Genomic DNA, 20,115 nt, shown 5'->3' on the forward strand with positions numbered 1-20,115 from the left:
AACTGATGCAGTGCAGCAAAGCTGTGGAATATGAAAGACATTAATATTTCACTGTTTTTGATCTGTAAACACGTGGATGCATTTAATAAAGCATAATGCCACAGAAGCACTCAGTGCAGTCTGGGACTGTTGAACCTCGTCCTCCCTCAAAGCGCTGCAGAAGTTTCCATTCCACCAAAATAGAGAAAGGCTATGACGCCGAGTATTACTGTGCCCAAAACACCATCGAGGTCCTGACAGGACCAACAGGTCTGAAACAACCACTTATATGATAAAGGTGCTGTGGTTTCATTAGCAGGATGTCTTTATACATGTGAACTGAGCTGGCTGAGAGGGTTTGCAGGAAAAGGAACGACTGTATTCATAAAGGGAATAACTGTTTACAGGATTTTACAGGTTTACAGTGCACTGACTGTGCCGTCTAATACGAAGCTGCCTTAGCCAGCACTCCTATGGAAAAAATATTGATGAAGAGCTGATGTATTTTAATTTAAGAATAGTTTATGTATCTTGCAAAACAATCAACTGTCCTTTTATGGCTATAACCAAATGATTTCATTTAAACCAAGCTTTGAAATAAAATAAAAATAAATAAAATATTCAGATACATTTTATAAATGATAAGCTATCTCAGGAAAGAAGTACATTTGTGATGAAATTGTTTTATCAGAGGCTACATTCAAAGTTCAGGTAGTCGAATCATTTCACAGGACCTGTTGTGTTTCGGCTGTTTTGAGGTTATACAGAGGTAAATCGTGCTGGGCATGAAGGGATAAAATATAAAGCAACACCACTGGCAAAACACAGAAAGGTAAAGCTGCACAATAAAACATCAAAACAGCCCATACAAAAGGCACAGGTTGAAAATAACCAGAATTACAATATCATAGAAAAAGCCACAGGCCGGTAAAATGTGCCTGCTTGGATAGATACACTGTAACTGGCTCCTATCTCACTGAGCCATTAGCATTTGAATGGCTTCAACGGCCACTTCAGACTGCCATTCACTCTGAATACACTGTATGTCAGTGAAATCACTGGACGCCTGTTAGGATGACTCTGATAATCACGTACTGTATGCACAGCTATGAACAAGTTCACTGATTCCACTGAAGCTCTATTTAGATTCAAATATATATCTCATTTTGTGTGAAAGGAAGAAAAACAAAAGTTTACTCAAGCTGAATACTGTGTGGACCCCACGCAGCCTGTGCATTATTCATCACACGGTGTGGAACTAGCACACTTCCCTGTTGTAAAGCAGTGCGCAAAACGAGTACGCGGCAGACTTAAGATATTCAAAGCTAATCCTTATATCGTCTCAAAGACACCATATGATCAGCTTTCCCTCATGGCAGATACAGAGTGCTGTGGGGATTGTGTATCTGCCTCTGAGCCCAGCTGCCTCTCACACACCTAGAGCTATGTGCTGCTAACTCTGAACATGAGTAAATAGTAAATAGCCTTGATGGTCATCAACTGTGCTGTAAGCAGAAGCAGCGTGAGCGTAAAATATGTGAGAAAGGCTGCTTTTGTCCTGCTCTCAGTGCTGCTCTCCAAAGTATCGTCTTTACAAAAATTGGCATTAACCGTAATGTAAAACACACTACTCATCACTCTTACAGCCATCTGGCAAAGACGCACGAGCGAGGAACGAGCGGCCTCAAATGAACAAAGCATGAATAATTTCTTATGACTTTACCTTGAAAGAAATTATGAGCCTGACCCTATGAGCAAAACTACTTGTTAGTCAAAAAAAGCCATTTGTCCACTTCGTTTCAACTCTTTGGAAAAACATTAGTGTTTCATAATTACTAAAATATATAAACGTAAAACATGTCAACTGTCATCATTCTGAAACACAACAGCAAGCTTGGTCTAATTTGCTGTAATCAGATGTATGAACACAATGATTCTAGCAATTGCACAAAATTAATTCCATCTGTTTTCACATCTTCACTTAAAAAACACTGTTTGAGATGTGTGTGTCCCAGAGGAGGCTCAGTCTGTTTAGTTCGGTTATGATCCTCTCAGATTCAGTCAGGATTTTTTTGTCTTTTTCCTCATTTGCAATGCCGAGGTATATTTGGTGGAACGCGAGCACGTAAATGAGCAAATCACGGTCCAGTTTTAAATGAATTGTTTTAAATTAATTGAAAACCTGCTGATTCCACGTGTACCTCCGCTCATCAGACACAAAGGCATGCCTCAGTCCGCTCCGCTAGCCCAGCAGAAGTTTCTCAGAGCCTCCACACTCCAACACACAGATGGCAGAGTATGAATGGTGAGTGTGGCACTGTTTCTTTGCCAATACTGACAACAAGTCTCACCACGGGCACGAGAAGACTTACCCGAGGCTGAAAGTCAGAACGCCCCATCTGGCTAATTACGGCCTCCCTTTAGGGATCGCTGTGGCCTTTCCCCGAAACGTCTTTGCAGTGAGGGCCTGTATGTACTGAGGGACCGAATGAAGACACACGTCTAACGCAAAAGGTAAAACCGTAGTTGGCTCAGGACCTTTTAGTGATTTTCCAAGCTTAAATTAGGATCTTAACCCGTTACCCGTCTCTGTCGCTGTGGTTGGTATCCTCTAGGTGGCAAGAGTGACAAGATTGATTCCACAGCAGTGAAATTGGGTCATATATTCTCTTAGGTTCAAACATTCAAGAAGCGTGCAGGGGAAATATCATTTGTGCAAGATGTGCCATGACTGCAGTGACACGATTTATTGACAAGTCTTTAGAAAGTTATCTGGGAAGCTTAAGTGTGTCAGCTTTGATGTGACGCAGAGTTGTCCGGGTGGTGCAGAAGGTGGAATTTTCCCTAGAAATTGAGAGATAAATGCACTTACACTGTAGCTGCTTGGTTTTTTATCCAAATGTAATCCTGCATCTCAAACTACGGCTCAAATGTGACAGTAAACGTCGTTAATCCCTCAAAGCACAATTTGCTGAGAGATTTGGGAACTGGTGCACAGCCAGGCTTCTGACATGCCCTTAAATATTGGAGGAAACGTCACGGGTGTGGGTGTCAAAATCTTCTAGCAAACAATGAAATTTTAATTCTAAACACTCCTGAGGAAGATTATCTGCTGTAATAGTATTTGATGACACCAGATTGTTTCCTCGTATTAGAGGGAGTAATGATATGACTGACAATATCTCGCCAGGCTGTAGAATAACAAAGTGAGACGCATGAAATATTGATTGCAGATATCTGCAGTTGTTTACATTTTGTGTCGTGGGCCTGACAGTGGCTGGTAACCAAAAAAACCCCAAAAAGAAACCTGACACGGGACTTGAAATTCCTTGAAGCCTCCAAATCATCAAATGCACATATCTTTAGCAGATGTTTGGAGAGAAAATTACAAGCTCATATTTTCTGGTAAAGTGAGTACAGCGTGGCAGGGTAACACACTGAAAAGGACTGCCGCAGCACAGCAGAGAGGAAAGTGATCACTTTGACTACTTACTGCAAATGTTCCATCCATTAGAGGGGCAAAAATGTAATAAATATGCTAATATGTTACAGTCTACGAGGCTGGATGGCAGGACATTTTCAACCTACTGAGAAACGCTGAAAATATGGAGCCGTATTCGTGGCGAGTCGTTTTGGAACAAGAGCATCGCTTATCACAGACTCCTTCACCCTGGAGAAAAGTGTTTGTTTGTTTGGGTTGTTGTAATGAAAAGTTAATCAAGTGAGATAATTGAACGTTGTTCAGAAACAGAGGGTGGGAGGAGAGATCATGTTTGACACTGTTTATTCTTTAAAAAAGCTTTATCACGAGAAAATATAGGAAAAAATGGATGCAAATATTTTCAGGATTAGTCCACGCATGCTGGTCTCAGCAACAGATTTGAAATGCTCGAGAAAAGAGACAAACAGGAGAGACGAACATTTCTTTCTTCTGCTTTCAGCCAGTGTAAGTCTGAAAGCAACTATAACTCAATAACTCACACCGGTGCGCAGAGGGCAAACACATTGCCTTTGACAAGTTGTGCTATGACACAGAAATCATCGCTGCATAAAAGTCCAGATTACCCTTACGTAGCGGAAATAGATCCATATATTTGGGGATCAAATACATTAAAGAGCTTGTCAGCGCAGAGCGCCGGGAGAGGCATGCGCACCTCGTCGCCGCAATGTTCAGAGGATGATTCCTGCCGACGGACATGAGTGAGACTGGCACAGGTTCACTGAGAGTCCAATCAAATCTGCACTCCACTGAAAGCAATTTGTAACAATGTTTATCAGTTATTACAAATTTAAATCATTTGACGTCATTTTTTTCCACAGACCAGAGCCCATATATCTCTGCCACATGCCTCGTTTTCAGACAGAAGCAGGGATGTAAGGCCTGAACTCTGAATGACTTCAGGGTCAGGCTGCACCCAGACTACAAACTTCACCTGACACCGAAGAAAAAAGGAGCCCACGTTTGATTTAAACAAAGGATGAGAGAATTGGCAGTCAGTGAGGACGTAGCGGGTTCAGTCTGTATTCATTTTTTATCCCATTCCAATATAATTTGAAACCTATAAAAAATATTCTCAGCATGGATAATAAAAGTGTTAGTTGTGGTTCTAACATTTCAAAGGTCTTATTTATAGGTGTCACTTATCTGGAAATAGTAATATAAATCTATTTTGCTGAGTAACAGGGTGAGACACCTGCACAGGCATTTAAACCCAAGGATCTTATTCTGTTTGTTAATTAACTGCATGAGCTTATTTCCTCATGCAAACCAACTAGTATATAATCATATATGTAGCACATCTGTATATTCGTTCATAGTTCATCTGTATATCTGTCTGTATAGCAATATAAACATCTGCATACTTAATCTGTACATAACTATTCCCACCTTTTATACTATCTTTATCTGTATATAATCTGCTCCTATTGCACTTCTGATGAGATGCAAACTGTATTTCGTTACCCTGTATTTATACATGTGTAATAACAATAAAGTTGAATCCTTTATTAAAGCTGGAAAATGATGCACAAAATGCACATTTGCAAAGGGGTAAAATGGCAGAGCACAGCACACAAAGTTAAACGAAGCAAACTGCAAAAGTAAATATTAATTGACCCTATTTTCTGACACAAATAATGGATGGTACATCCTGGCAACCTCATGACTCACCATGGGAACCAGTGGGTGTCAGCTGTATCCATTACTTTTAATTGGCCCTTGGAAACATTGTAATCTGTGTTATATACAGCCTTTCTGTATATGACTGTGGTTTCTATATTTACAGCATGTTTCAAATTTACTAGTTTCTGTGCTTGACTTGTGTTTCTGTATTTCAAGTTTTTTCACATCTGCATCACATTGGATGGCGTTTGCTGTATTTGCAGAGCATTTCTGTATTTGCTGGAGTTTTCTGTGTTTGCCCCTTATAGCTGTATTTGGTCGTGCTTTCTCCGTTTGATTGGATCCTCTCGAGCTGCAGTGTGTTGAGCACTCCAGGAAGAAATTGAGAGAAATCACTTCACCGTTATCTTTTATCCCCAACATCTCTTGAGCTGCTGGACCTCACGACTGCCTCCCGAAACCTCCTAAAAATCAAACTCATCAGTCTGTTGCTCATTTAACAACACACATAACCCAATTCACATATCTGTCTTTGCCAAACATCAGACACAAGTGAGTGGCTTTTTTGTTGTTCTTTGGTGAGCAAAAATAGCACAGGACCCAGCATGCACCGAGCACAGTAGCCAGACATGACAGCCAATAAGTTCTTTTTGTTGTTTCTCCAACAAATTAACAATAATTAGCTCCAGCTGAGGTTGTTTGCTGGTACAGTTGCCACTACAGCAGCTTGAAATAATAATCACCAGCTTAACCCTCAGCCTACCACAGACTACAGAACTACAGTTTTAAAAATATCTCCCATGCATTCATTCCAATGTTTTATGAGTTTGTTAATAAATCTTTTGTAAAGATTGCTTATTGTTGTTTTTACTGCTTTTTTAAGACAGTATTTTGGGGTTTCTGGATGATCTCAGTCAAACATTAAGTCTGAGAATAAACTCTGTCAGTAACAGGCAGGCTGTCAGTCATTCAGTTCTATAAAGATTTATTTATACAGCACGAAATCATAACAGCTGCCGCCACAGGTGCTTTATATTATAAGGTAAAACCTTCAAATAATACAGAGAAAACCCAACAATCATATGACCCCCTATGAGCAAGCACCTGGTGACAGTAGGGAGGAAAAACTCCCTTTTAACAGGAAGAAACCTCCGACAGCACCAGGCTCAGGGAGGGGCGGGGCATTAACCAAGGCCATTTGGGGTCATGGCAGACAATCAGATTATTCAGACAATCTGAATACATTTTTTATATTTATATTAGTTATATTTTTTTATAAATGTTTTTATAATAATAATATTTTTTACTTTTTTTTATAACCTCTTGTTCTCGTTGCAGTTTTATTGAGAAGTTTATTGACAAATGCTGAAGATTAAACAAAAGGTGAATCTAAGGATGGTAGAGGATTAAAAACTCGCAATAATAATTTTGTTTTTAATGCAGAAAACATTAATAACATGATAATAATACAATATTTTGTTTCTCGATAGACTGTAACCTGTCCAGCTTGTACCCCACCTTTCACCACCGAGGCAACCGCCACATATGATCATGCCCACTCAAGACAATGTGTGAGCTTCGACCAGAGGCGCCGTCTGAACCCTCGCAGGAGCAGCTCTATGGTTAAAATAGCATCCAGTCTTCCTTTTATGGAACCTGCATCACCTTCCACACAGCAGGCGAGGAGGGCAGGAAGAAAAATGCAGGAAACGCATAGAGAAGCTTCAGAATTTTCAAAATAAAAGATTCTGGAACACTCCTGACTTATCTGTGCAAGAGATGTGACGTTAAAGATACACACCCAGTGTATTACTCATCGGGAACCGGTTCATTTTTCATGAACACTGACTGAGCTCCCAGAGAGAAGTTACAATAATGCATTAAGCTTAATGTTATTCTGTTGTCTTGATTGATGCAGCAGTTGGTTTATACATAAGTCTCGCTGAAACACAGGGATTAAAATCTGCATATTTTAACAAATGCAGATTCATATAGAGATAATTACACAATATAAATACTGTATTACACATTACACATTATGAATGACACATGAGACAGATGACACAGAACACTGATCTTTCCCTAAGAGAACATAAGCTTAGCACAAAGGAGAGAAATTGAGACCCGGCAAACTTTCCTAGTGGAGGCAAAGCTGAGAATCAGAGCCCACAGAAGGATGACATGGCAGAGTGAGAAGCAGCACTGTGTGCCAGCAGTGGGTGAAATGATTGAAGAAGCTCTTTCACTGGCAATGAGAGATTCAGCACATGCATGGCAGATTAAACAGAACGCTATATTAGAGCAGGGGTCTGACTACTGCATGTGTATTCAGTGTGAATGAAGTTATTGGGGGACTTATGCTGTCTGAGCTAGCTTCACAGGGCTGCACTGAGACTGGGATCTCAACAAAGCATGAATTATATCTATTGTGTGCTGTTTTTGATATTTAAATTGACCTGCTTTCCGTGTGACTATTTTTCTGCGCCGCACTTCGTCGTCAACAAATGAACCGATTCGGCTGTAAATGTCAAGTAATGATGAGCTATTACTAAATAAGGCTGTTAATGATTAATGTAATGGTGTGGGTCGAGATAACTCTGGGATAAATGTAGCAAAGTACTTATTAATGTGTTGCCTAAATGTCAGTGGAAGTAAAAGACGCTGGTACCTCTGTCCTCCTATAGGCACGTCTCTTTTAGAGCAGCTCAGATTATTTGACAGCATTTATTGTAAATGAACCCGTACAGCTTTGGACAAATGGAGATATACTGTGTTATAACAAGTGAATTAACGGTCAAACTGTTGTCTAATATTAATTTGTACCACAGGATGGTTTAGAGTCAGTGCAGCTCTTAACTCCATCATAAGAGGAAGCTAAAGGCAGGTGTAGAAAAACAGGTGTTCTGCTGAGCAGCAAACAATGGCTGAAGCTCCTGGAAAGCGATGCCCGTCATCCGCAGCATCAACTCCCAGAAAGAAACCATGAAATTCAGAACTATACAAGAATGCATCACAGCAGCTTCCTACTGCTGGAGACAGCTGGAGACTTAAGGACTAAATGAGTATTGTGATGAACATTTCGTCTAGACTGGGAAGATCAAAGCTTATAATGCTAATGTTCGCCATGTAGCAACAGCTTCTAAAGGGAGATAATTGTCTGTTATTATTGACTGTTCCCAGTTTCCCCAGAGAATTTCTTGAGACTGTAGCTATCCACTTGCTATGATGCTAACTGTGGTGCAGAGTACTGAGGAGGGTAATGTACATATGCAGCATGAAGAGAAAGTTCATACCAGAGTCCACAGGGTCACATATATAGATATATACATCAGATCAGAAAAGTTTAGCTTAACTGGAGCCTATCCCAGCTGTCATAAGGCAAAATACCAGGTACACTGAGCAGGTGGCCACTCCATCATGTGGCTAACACAGAGAGAAAGACAACCACACTTTTAGAGTCCCCAATTAATCTGAATAAGATGTCTTTGGACTGTCAGAGAGCATAAACACTGCACACAGCAGGGCTCCAGCCCACCACAAATCCCGTACCCACAAACCTCCTACTGTAAAAGTGCTAACCTGTAAAATGCATTGCCACTTTAAATCGATATACAAAATACTGCTTCAGGCTTTGTGCTGCTTTTTGCATGAAGGAGGGAATAATAATAATTCACCCTAGCATCTAATTTTACTGGAGAGTATTGCACCACAATTTACGTATAAGCAAATCCCATTTTACTGTATGCTCACAATGTGTACAGCCAAGGGCACATGATGGGCAAACACTGAAATCCATCCCATAACTCTGCATCGGTTCATACAGGCATGAAAACAGGCTATGATTATTTTTGGTCACCTGTATCTGTATCATTAAACCTTCAGCTGATTTTGTCTTGATGGAAAAATATGTACATTAAAGTTTTGTTAACTTATAATTAGTGCAGAGCTTTTGATTTCTCAGCATGTTTCAGTCTATCGATCAATCGATCAGCACTGTCTCAATGAACTACTAGAGATAACGTCCAAATTAAAAAAAGCTCACCCTCAGAACTCAGACAATAGCTAAGGAAGGCATTAATGCTGACGAAACACCAGGCATTTCGAATAAAATTTAAACCAATTTCAGTATTTCAATTGAAAATGTAAACAAACTGTTGAGATGAATGGCAAACAAAGTGTAAGGAAAATGTCGCTGGGTGTTACTTTTTGGTTACGTAACTGTATTTTATTTAGTCGCTGACATCGACATTCATGCGGCAGCACTGAGCTGGCATCAGTCTATCAGTGATCTTTGATGACGCTGCTGTAAATGTGTCATCACCATAAAGTGTCAAATGTCCCTGTGTCAGAGATGAAACGCAGCAACCAAAGAGTTTAGAAACTGCTTAAAACTCTCACAGGCAAAGACAAAATAATCACTGTGATATTAAGCATAATTACATTTCTGAATAATAATATTTAATATAAGCATAAACGGATACAACTTTACTTCGGCTTTAAGCCTTTTTTCTTTTTCACCACATTCATTTAAAGAAGAGAGCGTTCACTTTCTGGGACCGCCCTAAAGACAACATATGAAGCCACAAGTTGAATTCTGTTTATTTAAGTCTGACATTTGTCTTCCTCAGTGCAAACAGCAGAGACTTCAGAGACCCACGGCACAACCGTGAGCATACGATTAAGAATGCGCAGGTTTCCTGAAGGTGAGCTAAAAGAGTTTGGTGGTTTTCCATATGGGCACCTTCATACCGAGGCCTCCCGGGACGTCGGCATGTATATTCATAAGAGGTGGGCAGGAAAGGCAGGGAAAAAAAAGTTTGAAGAAACACAGCTGGTTGCCTAAAACTTCTCTTTGGTGACCTCAATTTCTCCTGCTTGCCGATGAGTCTGGTGTGTCCGTGTGGGACTGAGCATCCTGTACAGTGTAAACACACACGAACCATAACGGCTCATATCATTGAAAAAAGGCAAGATTAAAAAAGAAAAAGAAAGAAAGAAATGTGAAAAATAATGAATGCATTAATTATTTAATAAATAGATGTATTTTTCATGCAGGACTGATTTATTCATTGAGAAAGAATCATTCTTTTTATTCCTTGAGGCCGGATGTTTTCAAAGCAGCCGACAGCACGGCTGCATTAAGAGGTGAAGTGTTTGTAGTCCGATCACACGCTCTTACACAAACTATCAGATGATGCCTTCTGAAGGAATTTACAACACAAAGATGCCACGAAACATATTCACTGATAAATGATGTGTGACATAACATCAGAGGAAAAACACTAAAAACATCTTAATTTGAAGAAAAGCTACTTTCAGCTGCTCGCTTACTTTTGAAGAGGTCACCACAGTGGATGAATCAGCATGTTCGACTTTACAGCACATGCTTTTCCTGACACAACACTGTAAAAAAAAACCTGTAGATTTTACGGTAAAACGCTGGCAGCTGTGGTTGCCAGAAATCTACTGTAAAATTACGGGTGAAACATTTTCTTCTTTAATGGTAAGAAGGTATTGTTATTGTTGATTTTACGGTTAAAAATAGTGCTAGGGTCAATATTTTACCGTAGAAGAAAATGTTTTAACTTGAAGAAAAAATAATATTTTTCCCTAAAATTAACATGAAAATAACATATAAAATAAAGTTTGTGCCAGAAAACAAATTTTTCCTGTAAAATTAACTATCAAAAAATAATAAAATACAATTTTATTCTGTTAAAATTGTATTTTATTATGATACAGAACCGTTTTTAGACTAGAGTGCTTTTAAGTGTTCTACTCTGTAAGCTTATTACACAAACCATGATTCTATTCAAATTACTAAATGTAACACAAAAATGTCCACCTTAAATTTCCAAAAAAGTATTTTATTTAAAATCTTTGATGTTTTGAACATCAAACATTTACATTTTTACTCAACAAATCACAAATAAGTTATCTCCATGACAGTAACACTGAGGAATCACAGAATTCTTACAAGTTCTGTTCAAACTGTGCAAAACCAGTGCTGTAAGTTGAGCACACATTATATTTCACATTACCTTTAGCAGAAAATTCAGACACCTTCAAGTGTTTTTGGTGCTGTTCTCTACAAAATGCCAGCAATGTACATGAAGCATACTTTTACACTATTGGAATACAAATATCTTTAAAACTGGGAAAATTAAAATCCAAGAAACAAAATCGCAGGTTGACCACATTTTTACCAGATACATTTTTTATATATAAAACAGTGAATCAAAAGTAGAATATGTACTTTTAGAAATTTTGTCTAGTAAAACTTCACATTGTTAAAAACTTCCCACTCACAATCAGAAATGTAACAATGTTTCAAAAACAGAACATCTGTAGAGTATGTAACATAGTATACCTTTATCACTTTGTCTCAAACAAGAGGGGTAGGACTAGATCCACTCATGATCAGCAATGTCTGAGATGAGAGTGAGGACTCTGGGATTGACTGAGAACACTTTTTTCTTCTTTGATTCAACCTTGGTGCCTCTCTCAGGATTTATGGAAAAGAAACACCTTCATGAAAAAAAGGGCAAGAGAGATTGAGGAAATTAACAACCTGAGGTGAGATATCAAATGGCCAAGTTTGATAAGCACAAAAATAAATCCATAATAAAATAAATTTTACCGTTGAAGGAACTCCAGTGTTGATCGTAGTTCCACAGGGTAGTGTATGTTAAAGCAGTAGTACTGTAACTGCCAAACATTAGGCAGATAGCAGAGGTGAAGGTTGTGATGCGGTCGTTGACAATCTTCTTGTCAATGCTCAACATGAATGTTTCAGCAGCGAAGCAGGAGGAACCTGAGAATTAAAACAACAACAACAACAACAACAACAACAACAAATTAAAAACTTTAATAACAGAAGCTCTCCCTTCTCGTCAAAATCATCTCAATGACTTCTTGCAAGCAACCACTGGACTGACCTCTGGTACATGCTGGCAGAAGATGCTGTCCCTGTAGTTTAATGTAAAACATGCATACATTTCTGAGATACAGGTCACTGAAATTAGACCCATCCATACCAGGGTCTTCTGTATCTGATACACTGGCACCTTCCTGTATGGTGGCACTTGTAGATGGACTCTCTGACTGAGTATCTTTGTTTAAACCACAAATCACATTTTCCAAACGTTTGTGTTTTCTAGACATATGGGAGGTAAATGTAGATTTTACAGAGAACACACTTTGGCATCCTCTCACTGGACAAGTTACATGCCTCTTCTATGTGTTCCTTTAAGTGAGCAATCAAAGCTTTAGTTCCCTCACATTGGCGTTCACAAAGTGAGACAGTGCAATTCAAACCCATTAAGGTAGCATTCTGAGAAACAGTTGCGGTACCAGTGTGGTGGTGGTAGAAGTGAGACTTTAAAGCAGCATATCCAGAAAACACCTGCTTACAACTTACTTCAACACATTTAAAAATACACCGGGGTTCATTACGATGCAGTCTGCAATGCAAAACATAAGCTTTCACGGACTGAACCGATTCTCCACATATGCTGCAAAAATACATAGTCAATATGACACAGCTGCCAGGCTAGCTAACTTAAAGCTTCAGCCGGATGTCAAACAAGGCGGGAAAATCCAGGCCGCATTTAGACAAAGCATTCAGATATAGCTATACTAATTAGACGGTTTCCATTAATACACCCGTCTCCAAAACACGTCTCAAAACGCACACTGTTGGTTTTGCAAGGCTCTTTTCAGCCTAATGTAGCTAACGCTAATGCTAGAAATGAGCTAAAGCTAACGTAAATTTATCATTTGCGCCTTCACTGCCTGCAACACAATGCTGTCGATAAATAAACCAAGTTGGATTATTTTCTTACCGTAGTAACTGAAGACGACCTGTAGCAGACGTTAAAATGAGAAACAAGTCCACGAAAATGAAGATAGCATGCTGCCGTAGTCCAAAGAAAACCTGTGTGGAGCTGTACAGACGTTGTCTGCGGTGAAGCCTGATGCAGTGCGCTGATTGGCCCGTTTGAAATCAGGCGCCTTGATGTGAAAGGGTGCTCTAAACTTCAGGGGAAAACGCCTAGTTTTGGGAGGAGATGTTTTTAAAATCTTTTTTCTTCATATGATAATTAACTATGAATAAATAGAACAGACAACAGATTATTATTTTAACACTTTTGGGATTATATGAATTCACTCAATAATATAGTATGTCTATCATTAGCTGTAGGTCTCTCAAGTTGTTGTTGGCTTTTACATTTTAAGCTCATGGTTTATTGAGTTCAACAGAATGTAGATTTAACAGCTACATCCCATATTCTTTACAAAAACTACATCCAAAAATTGCCCTAATACATTTCTAGTATAAAGATCTTGGGACATGTACCTGTTATATTACAATTTGAGGAAGAATATGCTGTATTAAATGTGCTATGAATCAAGAATCGATTTAATGTAAAGTGCTTTGGGCTTCTTGAAAACCGCTATCTAATCCATTATTATTATTATGTGAAATTAATGCAAAAATCACAAAGTCATATTACAGCATGTATCCATTACCAGCACAACCATGCTTACATTCAGCAATTAAAACCTGTATTTTTTTCAATAAATAAATGTAAAAAAAATTGTGTTTGCCTGTTCTAAACTTTATTGGAATCTTCCGTTAAAAAAACTATGCAAGAGTGATTCACAGTAGTTTTATGTATTTTTTTCAGAGAAAAAATGTACATATTACGGTTTTTCTACATTACTTTATTTACGGCAATTTCACATCAAATCAACAGTTTTAAACTGTTTTATAGTTAACAGGTTTTTCCTGTCGTATTTTTACTGTCTTTTACTGTTAAATATACGGATCTTTTTTACAGTGAAGCTTCCCGTTTATCCGAGTTAGCACCAGGAATACTGAAGGTTGTGACCCCTGAGGTTTGTGTCTCCTGCTGGTCTCGACCCTGGCGTTTTTCACGTGTAAGGTAAAGTGTTAATAATATTTTATATAGAATTTGTAGCAATAAGCAATCATTTTTGTTTTATATAAAAATATAAATATTTTATATTCTTTTACATTTTATTTGTGTTGTGATTCATTTAATGTTAGACATGGACAATGTTAGACAACAATAACAAACAAGCCTCATATTTCATCATATTTGCTGATTTTGTATCCAGCATTAAAAAAATAACCACACTATCATCACATTACCTGTCAAGTTCCTTGAAAATAGTAATAAGTTACCAATTACTGATTACTTCTCCAAGAAAGTAATCCTGTTACTTTACTGATTACTTTTCTCAAAAGTAATCAGTTGCTTTATTACTTTTTAAAAACATGATACACAACCTGAATACGTAATAAAGCAACAGGCCTTTCAGCCCAATTCGACTTTTTCTAATCCATCATATAAAATTAAATGAAATGAAAAAGTCTCTTTTTAAATTTTTTTTTATTAGTTTTAATCTTTAACTTTACGCATTAAGCAAAAATTAAATTATATGCAACAGTCGCTGACTGGAAGGAATGTGTTTAACATTTAAACCTATTTCCTGCATATTCCAGCATATAAAATAATTTTTGTGTGTGTGTGTTTACACTCTTTCAAACAGATGCAAGTAAAACACAGTAATAAATAAATAAAATCAAAGATTCAGTGTCTCTTAAATCTTCTGTCACCTGTTAGCAGGAGTGGGGCCGGTGAGGGTTTGCCTGGCAATAGTAATCCTTTACAAGTTACTTGAAAAAAGAAATTGGATTACAGTAATGTGTAATCCAATTACTTGTTAAATTAACTCACACCTCAGACACATCTTCTTGCGTTACTGCCCATCTCTGCTCATAAATAAAACACTCATAAGTCCAAGTGCATAGTGGGCAGTTACAGTTACACGTTTTGTAGCAAACCCACAAAAACAGAAACATTCACATGCGCTGTGTGAGTTTCCTAAACAGACTTCACCTGTTTGCCATCTGTTGTGTTGATGGTGAAAGCAGGCTAATAAAATGTTCTCATTAATGTCAGAGAGAAATTGTGAGACATGAAAAGCACAGTGGGAGTGGGATTTAAAATACCTGACATCCTGACTTCAACACACTGTTCAGAAACTTGAAATGCAAAGTAGTACATTCAAATTAAGCCACTGCATGAAAGAGTGTGTTTCCATGCTTCTGGGCGCATTGCCACTTCATTTATCCTGCATTTTTAGCTACAGGAAAAAATTATGTTTTTTAAGTGTCCGCAGGAGGCCTTGAAACAATGATCTGTAAAACCACATAATGGCTCGCGTAATATACAAAATAAAATAACATGCAGGCGCTCCTTCATATATATAGAAGTCTTTACTGAAGCCCTTAAAAGTTAGGATAAATAATAATTTGGAAAATGGACATAAAGGCACATGGAGTTTATGAATCAGGACCAACATAACACGTCTGTGTGACTGATACTTTTAATGCTTTGGTATCTTTTTTTTTAAGTGGCAGAAAAGATGAATCTTTAAAAGTACTTTCTAGTTACTCTTGGTTCTGTACAGAGTTAAAAAAGGTTTGAAGCTTTGTTCAAAATGCAGAAAAGCCAAACAGACCACACACGCTGCTCTTCCACTACTCCTTCCCTTGAACACACTACACACAGTCGTAGAATCAAGTAGAAGATTTAGCAGCTGATAGATTTTTATCACCTTGTCCTCCCAGCATCGATGGATTAACTGCCATTTTTCTGCATTTGTTGACACACTTTAGCACCAGTATGGCAGGAGATACCTGAGCCTGCAAAACCGTCCCTGTGCGCGCTGCTAGTGCTGACTTGAGCATATCTCCCAGGTGGCCTTTTGCATTTTCATTAAGTCTGACATGAGACACACACACACACACACACACACACACACACACACACACACACACACACACAAAACAAAACAGTATCAGAACAGGGTTTCAGACCCCTAGTTTTAGTTTGCTGTGCAGATAAATCTGCAATAACGTGTCATCCCTTAATAGCATTGTGTAGCTCAGAAACACAGGCCAGAGCAGCGAGCTGTGCTGTTACAGCTGGATCGCACTTTCGGTTTCAAGTCCAAACCAAGTTTTATCCTAGCATGAATATTTAAGTTTTAATGTTAGGTTAAATCTTAAATATGAAAGGTTTAGCCGTTTGTATGACATGTATAAAGAGACAGAAGCTAGCATAACATGAGCTTATAACCAGCTTTTGCTCTTATAGCTAACGTTACAGCAGCCCCATATGGAAAAGATGTAAATAAATCTTATAAAGTTTGTATCTGTCTTGTGTGAAACTTGTATGAAAAGCATACAAGAGTGAAAACAGATATAAGATCTCTGGAAAAATTATATAAATGAAACTTGTATGTTTTGGATACTTACTAAAACAATATATGAATCTAATGAGAAAGTGGCCACTTTCCTGAGTAAATCATATAAGCCTTATATGATTCACTATATGAAGCAGGTCACATCTGATGCAAGTCTTTTATAAGTTGGGGCTGTTCAGAGGTGGGAGGGTTACTTGTCTAACGTGGTGACAATAACTAACTGCTACAGTATCAGGAGCTACAACCGGTGGCAGCAGATGGCTGCCGGAGGTTTCTTCCTGTTAAACAGGAGTTTTTCTGTCCCACTGTCACCAAGTGCTTGCCCATAGGGGGTCGTCTGATTGTTGGGGTTTCCTCTTTATTACTCTACGGTCTTTACCTTAAAGTATCATAAAATGAAGCTTCTTGAGGTGACTGTTGTGATTTGATGCCATATAAATAAAACTAAACTGAATGTTTATGGACACTCCCTTTTTTGTTAGAGCTCCGACTTCAGTTCAGGAGATGAGATTTCAGGTGAGGAGGAAGAGGATACAGCGGAGGTGAGGAAGGAGAATTCAGTTTAATTCAGTTTTATTTATATGGCACCAAATCACAACGACAGTCACCTCAAGGTGCTTTATACTGTAAGGTAGACTCTACAATAACACATACGGAGAAAAACCCAACAACCATATGACCTATGAGCCCCGCCCCTCCCTGAGCCTGGTTCTGCTGCGACTGGGTTGGGGTGAGGGGAGAAGATGATGAAGATGAAATATACAAATCCTGCTCATATATAGCTTGAAAGAGCTTTTGTGTCTGTAGATTAAAATTATCTTATAAGAGCAACTTATCACTAGCTTTTTTTTAGCTAAATTTAAGTGTTTACAATGTTTTTCCCATTTCCTCTTATTTCTGGAAAAAACTTTGAACATAACTGTGCTGGAGTATAGAGGGCCAAAAGGGCCTTAATTTTAAAAACAACACAATTACTGTTCAGTGTGAGCGTACTGTTGAGTTTTGTGCTTTGTGCCAACAACAAGACATTTTCAGTCTTCACGGCTTAGAGTCAGAAGCTACCACTTCCTTGCACCTAGCACTCACACAGAGACAAAGCCCAGCATGACTCTGACTGTCTTACAGGTCAGAAAAGGTGGTGTTTTCAGCCAGACAGCAGCTACTGTTGTGCCAAGACTGCACCAATCATGAGGCAAATGCTGCCTTATCACAGAAGCCAGGTGTCCATAGCAGCTTGGTCCACTTGCTAAGAAAGTGAGCAACAACAAAAAACTTGTGTACAACACAACACCTGGTGTTACCGTCCCGCTGTTTGTCTTGCCTGCTCTGACAGCGCGGATGATAGAAGTCACCTTGGCGCAGAGTTTCACCCAAAAAGTTCCAACGTGCCAGCTCGAAGCAGTGTTTCACAGATTCATGTCTGCAGTTAAACTTATGGGTTTAACAGTGCACATCAGTTTGAATGTGAAAATTATCCTCAAACTTCCATAATGGAGGAAAAGCACATTTAAATGGCCGTAGTTTAAATAATTAATCTCTAATGCAAAGCAAATTAGCAGGAAATAAAAGTGAAGCATTTACCGCAGCTATTTTACAAATCCAATACTGACTTAATGGGTAAAGTAAATTCCACAATCTTAATAATCTCAATATGATGAGCATGATCTGATTAATTACCACGATAATGAGGATACTTATTAATTTATGTATTCTCAAACCCAAGGCAAAGGGAATGGGGATGTGAAAACACCGTTAACTCTTACCTCGACAGTGAACTCCTTCATCGTAGCCGTCTTCACAATCTCGAGCGCCGTTGCAGAGTTTGTTGAAGTGGATACATTTCTTTGTCCCGGTGCACTGTATGTGATTCAGAGGACATCTGATCACCACCTCCTGTGCACCTAAAGCAGCGAGAACAGAAAGACCAACAGTTATTTTAACATTATTAATTCACGCTTACTAAATGAACTTTAAGCATACGGAGAATCATTTACAATGGAGACAAAAAGACCATAGTTAATTAAAACAGCATATTTCATTGTAATCATTTGCATTTCTTGCACGTAATCACTTTTACTGGGTGTTTTTTCCTGATTCTCCCCAAAATGCTGATACTCCAAGACCTCTTTTACAGGAGGACGAGGAACCTATACATATGCAAATGTGTTTGTACTTCACAGCATTGTTCTTTACACAACAGATGTTCGCCACGCTGCTTTGCAGACACATCGGTGACGTCCTATAACAAACGGCCCGACTCTCGCCGTCAGCCAGCCAAACGGCACGGAGCAGCTGTTTAAGGATTCACGAGGCACGTAGGTGACCCTCGTTCACGCAGCAGCCACCAGAGCACATAAAACACAGCTGACCAATACACCGGCACAGTAAATGTGTCACAGCACCACCTTAACTACATTGATATCAATTACCAGTGTGCTGTTGCAGGCACTTAATGGGAAGATTTATCGTGTGATGAGATCTGTAACAATCCCCAGAGTTCTCCCACCGCTAAGAATCCCATCCCGGCACACTCGAACCGCGCTGACCGGATGATTACCTGTCACCTGTTTTACTGTAAAGGATGCAGCAATTAATGTGGTTATTCCAAGGAAGGAGCCCTGCAGATTCACACAGGGAACATGTGGACATGTACAGTAACCACATGTTAGTTTCTTCTCCGAGGATTTTATTACCTTAAAATGGTGACGAGTGATGCTCTTTAATGAATGTGTCTTGGCTTTAAGCCCTTCAAGCGCTGATGATTCCCACTCTTTATGCCACATTTAGGTAAGTCAGGTCTAAGTGACCTTGTCTCTGAGAGTTTATATTTCACATGAGCGAAACGGCAGCCGTGTCTGCTGGGACGCAGAATGTGTTTGAAACACGAGTCCTTCAGTTTCAGCTGTCAGAGGCTTCAGGATGGAAACTGAAACCTAACTTACATCTACAAGACGAATGTTGAATCTGTAACTCTTCATGTTTAAAACACTGCTAGGGGTCTTGAAAAGGCTTTTGCATTCTAGTTATGTACTGAGAAATATAAAATGCACATGCACCTCATGCATTTGGAAACAAAACATCTCCTTCTGTTGGGCGTTAAATGTGAAGCAAAGCTTTGAGTGAAAACGCTTCAGGACACACGCAGAGAGAGGGACACTCTGTCACAGAGCATTCAGCCCGCTGCCCCACTGTCCATTTGGCTAATTTGCTATTTAACACACAGCTGTAAGGGTCTCTGACAACATATCAGTGTTGTCCTCCTCTGCCTTTCCTTTCTCACCGCAGGGGTTCTAATCTAATGTGATAAGCGGAGGGATGGTGCATGAATATTCAGCAGCTCTGAGCTGTCATACAGGGGAACACAGATGGTCTCTCAATGGCTGAGGTGCTCACAACTCCTTTGTCGATTGGCAGCCTACTGTACTACACTGATGATCGCTTGGAGTGGAAAATACAGTAGAGGATTAGGCTTCATCATATATGTTCCTCTGGAAACCATTTAAGTGTCTGACATCATCTTTGAAATCACCAAACTAAGTGTCTAAAGGGTCAAGCTGAAGAGTGAGGTCTGTAACACTCAGGTGTTGTTGGAGAAGATCCACAGAATAAAGCATAAGATTAAACATGAAACATTTAGCGGCATTAGTCTGCATAAAATAATGTCAGATGGAAAGAGTGTTTGACCAACATAAAACCTCGAACAGAGGATTTGT

General features: G+C 39.0%; 1 protein-coding gene and 2 long non-coding RNA genes across 3 annotated transcripts in view; 1 reads left to right on the forward strand and 2 right to left on the reverse strand.

Moving 5' to 3' along the window:
• Window positions 1-20,115, reverse strand: part of lrp1bb (low density lipoprotein receptor-related protein 1Bb) — a 270,456-nt gene that overhangs the window by 154,305 nt on the left and 96,036 nt on the right. Inside the window, exon 3 of the mRNA XM_039600082.1 lies at window positions 18,166-18,303. Coding sequence (XP_039456016.1) covers window positions 18,166-18,303 — 138 coding nt within the window. The remainder of the gene's footprint in view (window positions 1-18,165; window positions 18,304-20,115) is intronic.
• On the forward strand, window positions 2,417-6,812 carry LOC120433598. Its single transcript, XR_005608652.1, has 3 exons — window positions 2,417-2,493; window positions 6,440-6,484; window positions 6,592-6,812. It is a non-coding gene; the product is annotated as an uncharacterized LOC120433598 (long non-coding RNA).
• Window positions 11,022-13,074, reverse strand: LOC120433597. Its single transcript, XR_005608651.1, has 3 exons — window positions 12,946-13,074; window positions 11,742-11,915; window positions 11,022-11,629 (listed from the first exon to the last, which is right to left on the reverse strand). It is a non-coding gene; the product is annotated as an uncharacterized LOC120433597 (long non-coding RNA).

Source organism: Oreochromis aureus, linkage group 16 (assembly GCF_013358895.1).
Source record: "Oreochromis aureus strain Israel breed Guangdong linkage group 16, ZZ_aureus, whole genome shotgun sequence".
Taxonomy (NCBI): domain Eukaryota; kingdom Metazoa; phylum Chordata; class Actinopteri; order Cichliformes; family Cichlidae; genus Oreochromis; species Oreochromis aureus.